The sequence below is a fragment of the Dermochelys coriacea genome, chromosome 7, assembly GCF_009764565.3.
Source record: "Dermochelys coriacea isolate rDerCor1 chromosome 7, rDerCor1.pri.v4, whole genome shotgun sequence".
In the NCBI taxonomy this organism is placed as follows: Eukaryota; Metazoa; Chordata; order Testudines; family Dermochelyidae; genus Dermochelys; species Dermochelys coriacea.
Genome location: NC_050074.1, coordinates 46,341,557 through 46,355,759, shown reverse-complemented (window position 1 = coordinate 46,355,759; position 14,203 = coordinate 46,341,557). Strand labels below are relative to the sequence as shown.

The 14,203-nt window shown below is 40.6% G+C and overlaps 1 protein-coding gene across 3 annotated transcripts in view; it reads right to left on the bottom strand.

Annotated features, from left to right (window-relative positions):
• Positions 1-14,203, bottom strand: part of RAD54L2 (RAD54 like 2) — a 91,243-nt gene that overhangs the window by 57,568 nt on the left and 19,472 nt on the right. For all 3 annotated transcript variants that reach the window (XM_038409982.2, XM_043518477.1, XM_038409983.2), the window contains exon 2: positions 3,278-3,481. In XM_038409982.2, coding sequence (XP_038265910.1) covers positions 3,278-3,425 — 148 coding nt within the window. In that variant the 5' untranslated portion in view covers positions 3,426-3,481. The remainder of the gene's footprint in view (positions 1-3,277; positions 3,482-14,203) is intronic.

Genomic DNA, 14,203 nt, shown 5'->3' with positions numbered 1-14,203 from the left:
TTCTGGTGAGTCTTGCCCATATGCTCAGGGTTCAGCTGATCGCCATATTTGGGGTCCGGAAGGAATTTTCCTTCACGGCAGATTGGCAGAGGCCTTCCTCTGTAGCGTGGGGCACGGGTCACTTGCTGGAGGATTCTCTGCACCCTGAAGTCTTTAAACCACGAGTTGAGGACTTCAACAGCTCAGACTTAGGTCAGGGGTTTGTTACAGGAGTGGGTGGGCGAGATTCTGTGGCCTGCATTGTGCAGGAGGTCAGACTAGATGATCATAGTGGTCCCTTCTGACCTAAAAGTCTATGAGTCTATGAAACCACTAGGGTTTCATATCGTGTATAATCAGCCAAAATAAAAAGGAGCAATGTAGAGTCCTTTAGCAGGGAGAAAAAGGGGGAGATTACATACCTAGCCTCCTACTAAAATAAATCCTCCTGCTCTGAAAATAGTATTTTGCAGGGTGAGTTATAAGCTATCGATAATGCTTTTATATTTATTTATATAAGTTATTATTTACTAGCATGGATCAGTATGACATTTGCACAGAGACAGAGCAGGGCTTAAAAATACAAAGCCTCCTGGGCTAGAGGCAAGTCCTTCCTTTTGTTTCATCCCCACCTCCATAAACAGAATAGCCTCCTTTCCATGCCAGTTTTATTATGACAGGCTCCACTTTTTCCCTGCCTCACCCCCCAGTTTCCAGTCACACACCAAGAAAGGCTGAACTGTTCAGACTGCTTGCATCAGAGATCTGAGGCAGAATGCAAGGAGCAATAAAGTTTGTTATGCTCCTGTACGATAGCAGATGGAATCATCTAATAAAAATATAGTGTCCCCAAGGAGTAGCTGCAGTGTCTTATGCTGCCCAGAAGGAGGAGAAAGAAAAAAAAATCCATCGACCTTTGGATCTCTTTTCCCTTAACATTCACCCACCCACATGAAATGCTGTTAAATCATTATTCTTAAATCTTCTGGGAAGCAGCAAAAAAGAATTGCCCCCTTTCCTTTTGAAACAGCCACCCCCAATAGAACAGGGGTTCTCTGTTAGGGGTTGAAGAGATTGGAAGTCACCCATCTTTCCTCCTTGGAATCACAGTGGCAGTTTAAAGACTGTCCTTCCAGAACTGAAAGGAATTCAGCATAGGTCAAAAATAGAAGGCAACAGATTAACATCTATCTTCCAGCACTGCAGAAAAAGTGCAAGCAAAATTATATTTTTCCCCTCATCAACAGCACCCTTTTTCAGCAATAAGGCCTTTCTTGCCTTAGACACAAATATTCCCTGATTAAACGGTATGTTTGATGGGCTAACAATTACAGAGTCAAGGTGGGTGAGATAATATCTTCTATTGGACCAATTTTTGTTGTTGACAGAGACAAGCTTTTGATCTTACACAGAGCTCTTCTGTGTAAGATTGAAAGCTTGTCTCTCTCACCAGCAGAAGTTTGTCCAATAAAAGATATTACCTCACCTACCTGGTCTCTCTAATATCCTGGGATTGACATGGCTACACCTACACTTCATATAACAATTACAGAGGCTATTGCATTCTTCCTCTATCCCTCATTTAGGATTGTACACAGACAGTAACAAGCCCAATTTATAGGATGCTGTCAGATTAAGTCAAGGTCCCATGCCCACCTACCTGGGTAAAGAGGTCCTCACAAAGAGGACTAGACTCAGCAAATTTTCACTCATCTTCATTTTTTTATCTGAATCATGGGATTTGCCCTATCTCCCAACCCCACATATGTAACAGGGGGTTCAGCCTACAGATCCCACTGATCCCCCCTCAAGGAGCTGTCCCTTAGCAGCCCACTGTTGATGGAGCCAGCCTCAAGTAAGAATGCATAGTGTATTCACAACAAAGAGAGGAAACTTTCTCAAGATAATACTACGCTGCCCCCTCCCCACTTTCCAAAAGCTGGGCTCTCTGGGTTTTGGCACAAGCACCCCTACGTTCACAGAAGCAGAGAGGAGCACGAGTTCACATTTTTGGTCTCCTTATTTGCTTTACAGATAACACATGAGAAAACAAATTATTTTGGAAGTCTACTTAGTTTTTCTCTATTTATGTTATGTACTTCTTCCATTTCCCTCAAACTAGACAATGAAAATAGGCTAGTCAGTTTCAAGTCAATTTCACTTTCAATTTCATGCACCATCTTCACAATGCTGCAATTTAGGGGTTGCAAAAGAGATGAAGAGGAATGTTTATTTAAAAAAAACCCCACACTTCTCCATTGGAATTTTAATAAATAAATTTTAAAATATATTGGTCTGAGGTTTATTTTAAAAAAAATTAAGTTATGGGGCAAAGTTGACCCAACTGTGTCCTTTTAATAGTGTTAGGCATTTCTTTAATAAGGATTCAAGAACATCAAAGTTCTTTACAAACCTGAATTAAGACTACAAATCTGTACAGCAAAGTATCATATTGTTACAGATTAGGAAACCGAGACCTGGAAAGATTAAAGACAGGCTCAAGATCACACAGAATCAGCCACAGTGACACATCCATGAATATACTTTGAAGTCCTTATTTTCAGTCCCCTGCTCTAACCACAGGCCCCACTGCTGTAAGTTACACTTCTTCGACACAAAGTCAAACTAAAGCAGGAGTCCTATGACAGTTTCTTTTAGAGACTTAAAAATACAGAACTATATTAGAACAGAGCCAGAACCACTAGATGGACAGCATAGCGGTTCTATTATCTCATTCAACCAGTACTAAATGAAGGTTTTCCAAATCCAGGTTTAAATACAAATATAACCAGAAGCCCTGGAGAACGGCATCTGAATGCCAATACTCACAACTTCATCTGTTACAATATTCTAGGTTTCATTTCTTATCAGTAGTTCACCCTGAACAGCAAATTTTTGAAATGTGATTAATCCATATCCTTTCTCAGAGGCAGAAAACAAGGGACTCTCTGTCAATATTAATAATAGAACAGTACCACCCACAAACAAATGAATCTGAATTCCAGCCACTGCAATCAGAAATAATCCCAGACATTCAGGAAGAGTGAAGACAGAACACCAAAGAGGGATTCATTCAATAGTTCAAACAGTCTACATTTTTCCTTGGGAAACGTTTGACGCATGAGCAATTTCTACACTTGAAACGCTTAGCAAAACCCATAATGGAGATTTGTTTTCTCCCCACGCTATTTAGATTTTATTTCCATGGGGCTCCCCAAAGCCATACATTGAGAATTAGCAGTTCCAGTGATTATGCATGGTAAAGTGTTTGTGTGTTCTCACAACCTCAATCACTAACCATTCTCATCGAGTATGTCTTCTTCATCATCCCCGTCATTGTCCTCCTCCGTTGCCTCTTCATCTTCCTCCTCCTCCTCTTCCATATCCTCCTGCTCCAAGTCCGGGTCCAGGTCTGGATCACTCCCTGAGATTGACTCGTCCGACATGATTCCCAGTGGTGCTCCTTGTGCATTACCTGCTCATGGTATATTGCAAGGCAGCCCTGCAGGAGTAGGAAGAAAAAAATCCATTCAAGAAAAACTCAGTCATGCAGAATTTCAGATATAAAAGCCTCCCAAGTGCAACCCATGACAAGTTTGTGTGGTCCCATAACTACAGTTAATATTTATCCTGAACATCAGAATCCTCTCAGAAGAGAGAATCATGGACACAATCGTTAAAGAGGAGATGAGGAAGGCAGTAACCTGCACCCAATCTATTCACAGATCTTGCATGAGTTATTGCCAGGGCTTGAAAAATTTAGCCAATACTCAAAAATTAAGCAAAGAAGCCATAGTGAAAGATGTCTGTGCTACCGTGACAGAACCTATGCACCAAGGCCAAAATCTGCCAGAATGCAAAGAAAACATGAGCGAACTGTTTGTAGTGTACTGTTATTCCACTTTATTAATTATTATTATTTGTAATTACTAATCTCTTACTTTTGTAAGCTTTCTTCCCCTTGCTGGCTTCACTGCACCTATTCTTTCCTAAAGCAGTGGTAATGCTGTCTACTTTCTCTGTGGATTCCTCTTCTGTGTAGGTTTCCTTTTCCCCATCCTTTTTTCTCTCCCTACAGTGTGTTCTCTATCTCCTCCTCTATATTTTCAGTCACTCTATACCATACTTCTCTTTTCTAATTTATATAATCAATTTGACCTCTCCCTGCCACACACCCAAATCATACCCATCCACTTACACATAAGGTTTGAAAACCTGACTAGATACCCAGGGAATTAAACGTATTAGCCAAAGTATGATATGAAAGATGGGCTATCTACCCCCAATGAACTTTTCACATGGGCTTCCTCCTGTGACCCAGAGTGAATAAATACGAAACAAAATTAGCTCTGAACTTCTAAAAGGAAAGTCCTCACAACACAGACAGAGTCATCTGTAGATAGCAGAGTTACTATGGTCACCAGCAATTTACCAAGATGATGGAGGCTCAGAGCTCTGGAACCAGGCTCAACTGACATGTAACAACTAATCACTCAAGCCAGAACATCTTGCTTGTTATTCTTAGTACATGCAGGCCAGGAGAATCCTCTTGTGAATACTGGCATAACAAGCTGCTGCTAAAATATTCAGATTTTATATAAAAATTTATGCAAACACCTAAAAATATTCCAAGATATTACTATCCAAATGTACAACTATTAAAGACAAAGGTGACCTTTCAATTTGATTTCAGATGTTGCTGTGTGTCTGAAGCTTAGGTTCAAAATGCCAGCTGAAAAAGTCACTTCCAGGAAACAGAAAGTGGATTGAGATGATCATTTGACACCTCTTCACGGTCCAGCAATTCAGTTTCACATACAGACTGTACGTACCTCGGGATTTTATACTGCAGCCTATTAATCTGAGTGCCTTCAACTTTTCACAGTGGTCTGTGTATCTTATAGGCAAAGACAACCTTCCCTTAATACAACATGAAGAAAAACTGTGACAAGGGTCCAGGATCCATTGATTGAACCATCCCTTTTAAACCAAGGCAAGGAGAAGAATAAAAGCTCAGGAGGGGATAACAATACATCAGCCCAAAAAAGACAGGTTACAGCTACTTCCTGTAGGGAATGGGACACGAATGCTGGGCTGTAGAGAAACTCTCACCTAGTCCCATCTCAGTTTGTCACAGTCTGAGCCTCTGTATAGAATGAGAAAATAAACTGGAAGAAAAGGCCAAGGTGATCATGAAAGCAGAGGTTTGTCAGCTCAGATCACCTATTGCCCCAGCATGGGTTTCATGACAGATCTTTCTGTCTGGAAGTTTCTCAGCTGTGTTTCAAGGAGAACAGTATCATATGACGACTGTACAGGGTTAGGGAATCTTAGTATTGGATAGGGTGGGTGGAAAGCAAAGTGTCAAAGGAGAGAAAATTAAGATAATGGTAGATAATGAATCCATCCTTGGAAAAAAGCTAAAGATGTGTTCAAACTTGACCCTTGAAAGATCACCATTCAATATAACCAGCATGGCCCTACATGTGCCTTATCAAACATTTTCCCTGTTCTTCATGCATTGTCAATCATCTGCTTTTGCCCCTAGCACCGATGCCACTGAAGATTTAACCAGCAATGTATTTGGGAATTGAAATATAGTGTCTCTAAAATGCTTTTCAAGCAGTTAAAGTAGGCCTGTAGGCAAGCTTTCAATATCTACATAAACTTTTCATAAAATATGCAGAACTTTCATTTTCTGGCATATTATTAATTATTTGTATTAACACAGTGCACTATAGGCTGGATATCCTGGAAGTTAAGAAACACCTCACAACCCTGTAAAATAAGGCCTGAAAAAATACAAATCTAACAGCTAAGTCTGTTAAAATTATTCCAGTTAAAGTAATCAGATACTGAGAAGCTGACTGAGACAAGAGTAACAGTGAGAATGTCAGCAAGACACGAAGGGAAAGCAAGAAAACAAAAGAAAATGAAATCAAGGTAAGAGGATGGCTCAGGGGATTGGTATTGTGATATGGAGCCTTTCATCACTAGATTACAGGTTCAATTCTAGTCTTTGGTGGAAGCAACCAAAAGTTCTTACAGTTCAACAGCTATTTAGTGGACTAAACAGGATAGGTTGGTTGTTGGAGTCCAGCAGAAGGCAGATACAGCACAAATCTCAGCTGACTTAAATGGACCCATGGCAATTCACTCCAGCTAAGGATCTGTCCACAGATCCCCAGACTCGCTACTATTTGCTCCATGCTCTAGGATCAGTGTTTCTCTACGACTGGTCCATAGACTGACGCTGGTCCCTGAGATCTCCCTGGCACAGTTTAGGAAGGCAGCTAGCCAGTCCCTGGTATCAAAAAGGTTGAGAAACACGGCTCTAGATCACCCATAAATGACCACAGCAGCTACTGAGAAAAAAAAAAAGGAAGCAAGGGAGGAAGCATAAACCAGTCTACTATAAAAAGTTTTTCTTGACAGTAAGTGCTGTGCTAAATTCTGATGTTTATTTCAAAGCAGCAATTTATTTGCACCTGTAAGCAGCAAAAAATATATATCTTCCAACTGATGCACAGATCTAAAAATATATTTCTATTTTGTTTTAGCTTAAATAATCAGGTTACTTTCAGACCTGTAATTGTGGAGCTGCTGGTGTTGCCTGTATAATTCACAGAAAAATTAGAGCTGTGGCCTCACTGGATTTTTTTTGGGGGGGGGGGGGGAGGTCACTTGGTGTATGTCTACATTGCAAGTGAAGATGTGATTGTATCATGTGTATGCATACCTGTAATAACTTTAATCTAGTTTGCATGGGTCACAGCAGCAGTGTAGACATGATGGCATGGATTTCAGAACAGGCTATGAACCAGAGTATGTACTGGACTTGTTCTTTGCTAGCCTGTGTTGAAGTGCGTGCCACCACTGCTATTGTTATTCATGCTAGCTAGATTATAACTATTATCGGTATGCCTACCCATGCTATGATCACACCTTCATTTGCAGTGCATCATAGAAATGCTGGGAAAAAAGGGATTTCAAGAGGTCACCTAGCCTATCCACGTGTGCTGAGGCAGGATCAAGCAAACCTAGACCATCCCTGATACCTTTGTCCAACCTGTTCTTAAAAACCTCTAATGATGCAGATTCCACAATCTCCCTTGGAAGCCTATTCCGGAGTTTAACCACCCTTATAGCTAGAAAGTTTTTCCTAATATCTAACCTAAATTTCCTTTCCTGCAGATTAAGCCTATTAGATATTTGTCCTACCTTCAGTAAACATGCAGAACGATTGATCACATCCTCTTTATAAAGGCCCTTTGCATATGTAAAGGCTTATCAGATTCTCACCCCATTTTTTTTTATGCACAATTTATTAAGGTACTTTGAAATCAGTAGCCAAGTGTATCTTAACAATCTAACCTTAAACTATTCCGCAGTCTGCGTGATATGCAGGGGTAAAACAGAAGCTTTCTAAAGGATTCCAGTGTAATAAAAATATGATAAAAAGAAAAGGAGTACCCGTGGCACCTTAGAGACTAACAAATTTATTAGAGCATAAGCTTTCGTGAGCTACAGCTCACTTCATGAAAGCTTATGCTCTAATAAATTTGTTAGTCTCTAAGGTGCCACGGGTACTCCTTTTCTTTTTGCGAATACAGACTAACACGGCTGCTACTCTGAAAAATATGATAAACTCTTCCGTTCATGTTATCATGTAGACATCCCTCCTGCCCCACCTCCACCCAAGATCTTGGCAGCTCCCCTAATAATTTTCAATTGCATAAGCTCTGCTTCTCTGGAGAGCTCCCACCTTGCCTGACAAAACTGGGATACACAACCTGAACACTGAACAGGCAGGTATGAATTACACAGACACCAGCCTGCCTTTATTTCTCACACCTATATGACCCAGTTCAGAGCCTTCTCGAAAGGGAATTACATAACATATCCAGATTGCATTTGCCTCTATTGTTTTACAGCAGGGTTATTTCAACCTCTCACACACATTTAATCATTGCTGGCAGGGCACTTTGCAAGAAATAAACAGATTATCTTCAACTGACCAAAGTTACTATTCCTCTGGACTTTCCAGCCCTCCCACATTAAATCAATCAATTTGTGAATCTCCTAGCCCTAGAATGGAAAGAAACACAAGGAGAGATGGCATCCTGGGTTGTATGCAGGGAGAACAGGACCAAGATATATAAACAAAGTCCTCTACATCACAGGATTATATAAAAAGCCTGTGATCCTGGACAAATTTCAAGAAATTGGGAGGCTGCTGAGTAAAGGGGGCAGGAGGCGCTAGTAAGTGAGGAAACTCCAAAACATTCCATTTGCTCACACAAAGAGAGAGAAGCTTTCATGTTTACCACTGTTCAGGGAGTCAAAGCCTGCATCAACTGAACATCAAAATAATATCCAAGACGTCCTCTATCAGGCACTATACCACCCACCCGTCAGGGAAGACAAAAGTAGTTTTTTAGAGGGAGGAGGGGGTGGTCTCTTGTGGGGTTGGTTTGTTTTTTAAAGGTAGAATATTTTAAAGTGTAAACTGCTTAGGGTAATGAGTGTCTCTTACTATGTGTTAGCACAAGAGAGGCTCAATCCTAGATTAGGGATTTAGGTGCTTCCAAAGCATGAATACATGTTTAAAGATTATTTTTTAAAAAATCTCAACCCTTTGTACACAAAGATCCATAATTCACTGTCCTTTCCTAGCTTTTCTCCACACTCCTGAGAGTGAGAAACTCACTTTTTTCTTTTTTTAAATGAGAGCAGGGATTCTTAACTCATCACTTGTCCTCAGGAGCAACAAATGAAGTGACAGTTGCTGAAACTGTATGCTGTACACATCATCTCTCTGCAATTTCCATTACAGGACTCACCCACATGTGGTCCATGTCCAAACAACTTATTTAATGAAACATGATAAATATAAACATGATACATTTAATGAAACATGGATAAAGAAAGGTTACAGCCTGAACTGTAGAAGGAACCCCAGTGTTCTCTAAAACTCACTCTTTTAGGGCAGGATCAAATCCCGTCCACCCATTCAGAGGTGGGAAGGACTTCACTCCACAAGGGACAGCCAGAATACTAAAAAGAAAAGGAGTACTTGTGGCACCTTAGAGACTAACAAATTTATTTGAGCATAAGCTTTCGTGTAAACTGTAGCTCACAAAAGCTTATGCTCAAATAAATTTGTTAGTCTCTAAGGTGCCACAAGTACTCCTTTTCTTTTTGCGAATACAGACTAACACGGCTGCTACTCTGAAACCTGTCAGAATACTAAAGCATCTGTGCTTCCCAGGGACTCTCCCTACCAGATCATGCAGGGGGGATTTGGATGTAGAGCCGCAACTGCAGACATCTATCATCTAAATACTTGCAGAGGATGTAGGTTCAACCCTGCAGCCCAGAGGCAACACTAGCAGTTGCGAAGTAAAATGGGGAAAGAAGATTCCATTCCCTGATCTCACTTGAGCCAAGACCATTATTTGGATTTATGGAAGATTTGTCCCTTAATGCCTGTTTCATAAGAGATTTTGACTTGGTTGTTGTAATGTCTGGCTATAAACAAAGTGTCAAGAACCCTGGGAAATTCTAGAGCCCAAAATATTCCAGACTACCAGCGCATGCTGGGAAGGAAAATTATAGACTGGTATGCTGCAATTTTGAAGCAAAGACATTTGTGTAAACAGAAATTAGGGTGAAAGAGGTAATTCCAATTAGAACTGAACAAATAATTTTTTGGTTCAGTGGTTGAACCAAAAAATCTGGAAAAAAATGTTTCGCTATTAATTAAAATTGATTTTTTTTTCAATTTCTTGTCCAAAAAAAAAAAAATTAATTCAGGTCAATCTGAATTTATGTTTTCTAAATGAGACAGCTCATTTCAAAACAAAAAATGTCAAAATGAACCATTTTGACTTAAAAAAATCCCCCTTTTTTATTCAAATTAAAACTATTTTCCAAATTCAACCCAAATTCATGAATAGTTTCAGTCATCCTGAAACTGAATTTTTGGGCAAGCAAAAAAAATTTCACTCAGCTCTAATTCCATGGGATTTCTGCAGAAATCATTAAGTTTCATCTTTACTATATCACTAGTCAATTATTGTAATCAGCTGAGGGTGGAGTGTAAGGGGATTATTTTGGGCATGAATATTCCAGTTTTGGCCTTCAGGCTGTAAAAAGACTTACATTTGGCACTATATAAATAAATAGCATCCAGTACCTAATGGCATGCGCAAAACATACAAATAGATCATTAGAGACTAAGTCATTCATTTAAAAAAAAAAAAAAAAGGAGGACTTGTGGCACCTTAGAGACTAACAAATTTATTTGAGCATAAGCTTTCGTGAGCTACAGCTCACTTCATTGGATGCATGCAGTGGAAAATACAGTGGAGATATTTATAAAAACACAGAGAACATGAAACAATGGGTGTTACCATACACACTGTAACAAGAGTGATCAGGTAAGGTGAGCTATTACCAGCAGGAGAGCGCAGGGGAGGGGGGGAGAGAGGGAACAGGACCTTTTGTAGTGATAATCAAGGTGGGCCATTTCCAGCAGTTGACAAGAATGTCTGAGGAAGGGGGGGCGGGGGGAAGGAGAATAAACATGGGGAAATAGTTTTACTTTGTGTAATGACCCATTCACTACCAGTCTTTATTCAAGACTAAGTTGTCATTCATTAAAGTTGCTCATGGGGAAAAAATATATTGGTAATGTTTGTGTAATTTCAAAGTGACAATGCAATGAATATTCTGCTGCTGAATTTAAAAACGTAGTAAGTACAAAATGTCAGGACTAATGGTTTTATTTAATTCTCACAATTTACCTTACACAGTATATTAACATCACCACAAATTATATACAGTCAGTCACTATATGCTGTTGTGTAAAATAAAGACAAGTATTTGTTCAAAAAAAGCACAAGTATGTTTTCAAACAGCATTTACCTAACAGGTAGTCTGTATTTCTAAATAAAGCAAATGCATCAGTCAGAATGCTTTGGCTCTATCACAAATCAATGAGATGGAACTTTTCTTTAGGAAAAATTAAAGTTGTAATATTATATATAAAAATCCTGATTTAAATCAGATCCTTCTGCTGTATTCACAAATGGGATGGACTCAGTTTGCTGTATCAGACTACTATGAACCTAAAGAAAAGGAGTACTTGTGGCACCTTAGAGACTAACAAATTTATTAGATCATAAGCTTTCGTGAGCTACAGCTCACTTCATCGGATGCATTTGGTGGAAAAAACAGGAGAGATTTATATACACACACAGAGAGAACATGAAACAATGGGTTTATCATTGTTTCATGTTCTCTGTGTGTGTGTGTGTATATAAATCTCTCCTGTTTTTTCCACCAAATGCATCCGATGAAGTGAGCTGTAGCTCACGAAAGCTTATGATCTAATAAATTTGTTAGTCTCTAAGGTGCCACAAGTACTCCTTTTCTTTTTGCAAATACAGACTAACACGGCTGCTACTCTGAAACCTATGAACCTAAAGCAACAGTTCTTCACCTATGCCTTATGGATAACTGGTGGTGCACAGAGCACATGCTGGAGGTCTGTGAAGCGATGGCTGCTCACATGACACTGGCTCTTCTTATTTCCACCTATTTAATCACATCAGAAGCAGCTAAGTATACATTAAAACCTAACCCATCATATTAATCACTATTAACTTTCTCTGGAAGTAATTGATATACTTGCTAATACAGCAAATGGGAAAAGAAGTGGTCTGCATAATTACAAATGGGAGGAGAGGTTTCCACAACCGTCTCTCTGAAAATGCAGTCCACATTATGAAGAAGTTGGACAGCCCTTATCCTTAGCATTGACATTGACAGTCCTTAGGTGAGACCCATCTGCTACCACATTCACAACCAGAAGCAAGCTCTATGTTAAAAGGGCATCTATACACCAAAATGGTACATTGTTGGTTGAAGAAAACTGACTGTAATAAACTGACAGTGTGTATGTGGAACATCCCACTCAGGAAGCAGGTGTTTATTCTGCTGGGAAATGGTTTAGTGGTTTATGTTACTCACAAAGAGCTTGTCTGCACTGGCAAGCTTTTTCAATGAAACTAACGTCGCCAAGGGGGGGGAAAAAAATCGACAAAAGCAAAGTTGCCAAAGCGTATATACATTTGCTCCCTCTGTTGACAGATCGTGTCCACATTTGGGGCACCTTTGTTGACAGTCATAGCAATGGACTGTGGGTATTATCCCACAGTGCCTGGCATCACCATCCATCGCTAGGTGTTGTGGGAATGCGGAAACTGAGTGTGGCACATCCTGGGATGTGCAAAATGTACCATCATGCACCGCTTTGTGTCTTGTCACATTTTGCACCATTTTTGCAACGGTCATTCTTTTGTAGTGCTCGCCAGCATCTGCAGTGAGAGAGGATGGATCCCACACTTCTCTCCTATGCGCTGTTAGCTGTCATGAGGACATCGCACATAGCAGCACAGTTACTCACAGAGTTACTCGCAAAGTTAGCAGAGGATGAATTGCAAGCACCCGAGTGTGATATGGACAGCAGCAACTTATCAGTGCTTTGTGGATTCACAGAGCAGCTGCATACAGTAGACCTTTGCTTTTGGGCTAGGGAAACAAACACTGATTGGTGGGATTGCATTGTCATGCAGGCATGGGATGACGACCAATGGGTACAGAACTTTAGGATGCGTAAAGCAACCGTCATGGAGCTACGTGCTGAGCTGTCCCCCGACCTGCGGCACAAGGACACCAGATTGGAGAGCTGTCCTTACGGTAGAGAAGCGTCTTGTGTGGAAGCTGGCAAATCCAGACTGCTACCAGTCAGTTACAAATCAATTTGGAGTAGGAAAGTCCACTGTTGGGGCTGTATTACTCCAAGTGTGCAGGGCAATAAATCGCATCCAGCTGCACAGGACCATGACTCTGGGAAACATGCATGAAATAGTGGATGGCTTTGCAAAAATAGGTTTCCCTATCTGCGGTGGGGTGATTGATGGCACACACATTCCACTTTTAGCCAGACCACCTTGCCTCTGAATACATCAATAGGAAGAGATACTTCTCCATGGTGTTGCAGGTGTTTGTGGATCACCAGGGGCATTTCAGGGTCATCAATGAAGGCTGATCTGGAAAGGTGCATGACGCACGCATGTTCAGGAACAAAGGAGTACTTGTGGCACCTTAGAGACTAACAAATTTATTTGAACATAAGCTTTTGTGAGCTACAGCTCACTTCATCGGATGCATTCGGTGGAAAATACAGTGGGGAGATTTATATACACACACAGAGAACATGAAACAATGGATTTTATCATACACACTGTAAGGAGAGTGATCACTTAAGATGAGCTATTACCAGCAGGAAGGAGGGGGGGAAGGAGGAAAACCTGTCCACATATCTATTTAGGGGACATCATCATAGGGCCTAATCACATCAGCCACACTATCAGAGGCTTATTCACCTGCGCATCTACAAATGTGATATATGCCATGTGCCAGCAATGCCCCTCTGCCATGTACATTGGTCAAACTGGACAGTCTCTACATAAAAGAACGGACACAAATCAGACATCAAGAATTATAACATTCAAAAACCAGTCGGAGAACACTTCAGTCTCTCCGGTCACATGGTTACAGACCTCAGAGTGGCTATCCTTCAACAAAAAAACTTCAAAAACAGACTCCAACGAGAGACTGCTGAATTGGAATTAATTTGCAAACTGGATACAATTAATTTAGGCTTGAATAGAGACTGGGAGTGGATGGGTCATTACATAAAGTAAAACTACTTCCCCATGTTATTTCTCCCCCCCACCCCACCCCCTACTGTTCCTCAGACATTCTTGTTAACTGCTGGAAATGGCCCACCTTGATTATCACCACAAAAGGTTTTCCTCCTTTCCCCCCACTGCTGCTGGTGATGGCTCATCTTAAGTGATCACTCTCCTTACATTGTGTATAATAAAACCCATTGTTTCATATTCTCTGTGTGTGTAGATAAATCTCCCCACTGTATTTTCCACCGAAAGCATCCGATGAAGAGAGCTGTAGCTCACAAAAGCTTATGTTCAAATAAATTTGTTAGTCTCTAAAGGTGCCACAAGTACTCCTTTTCTTTTTTGCGAATACAGACTAACACGGCTGCTACTCTGAAACATGTTCAGGAACAGTGGCCTGTACAAAAAGCTGCAGGCGGGGACTTTCTTTCCAGACCACAAGTTCACAGTGGGGG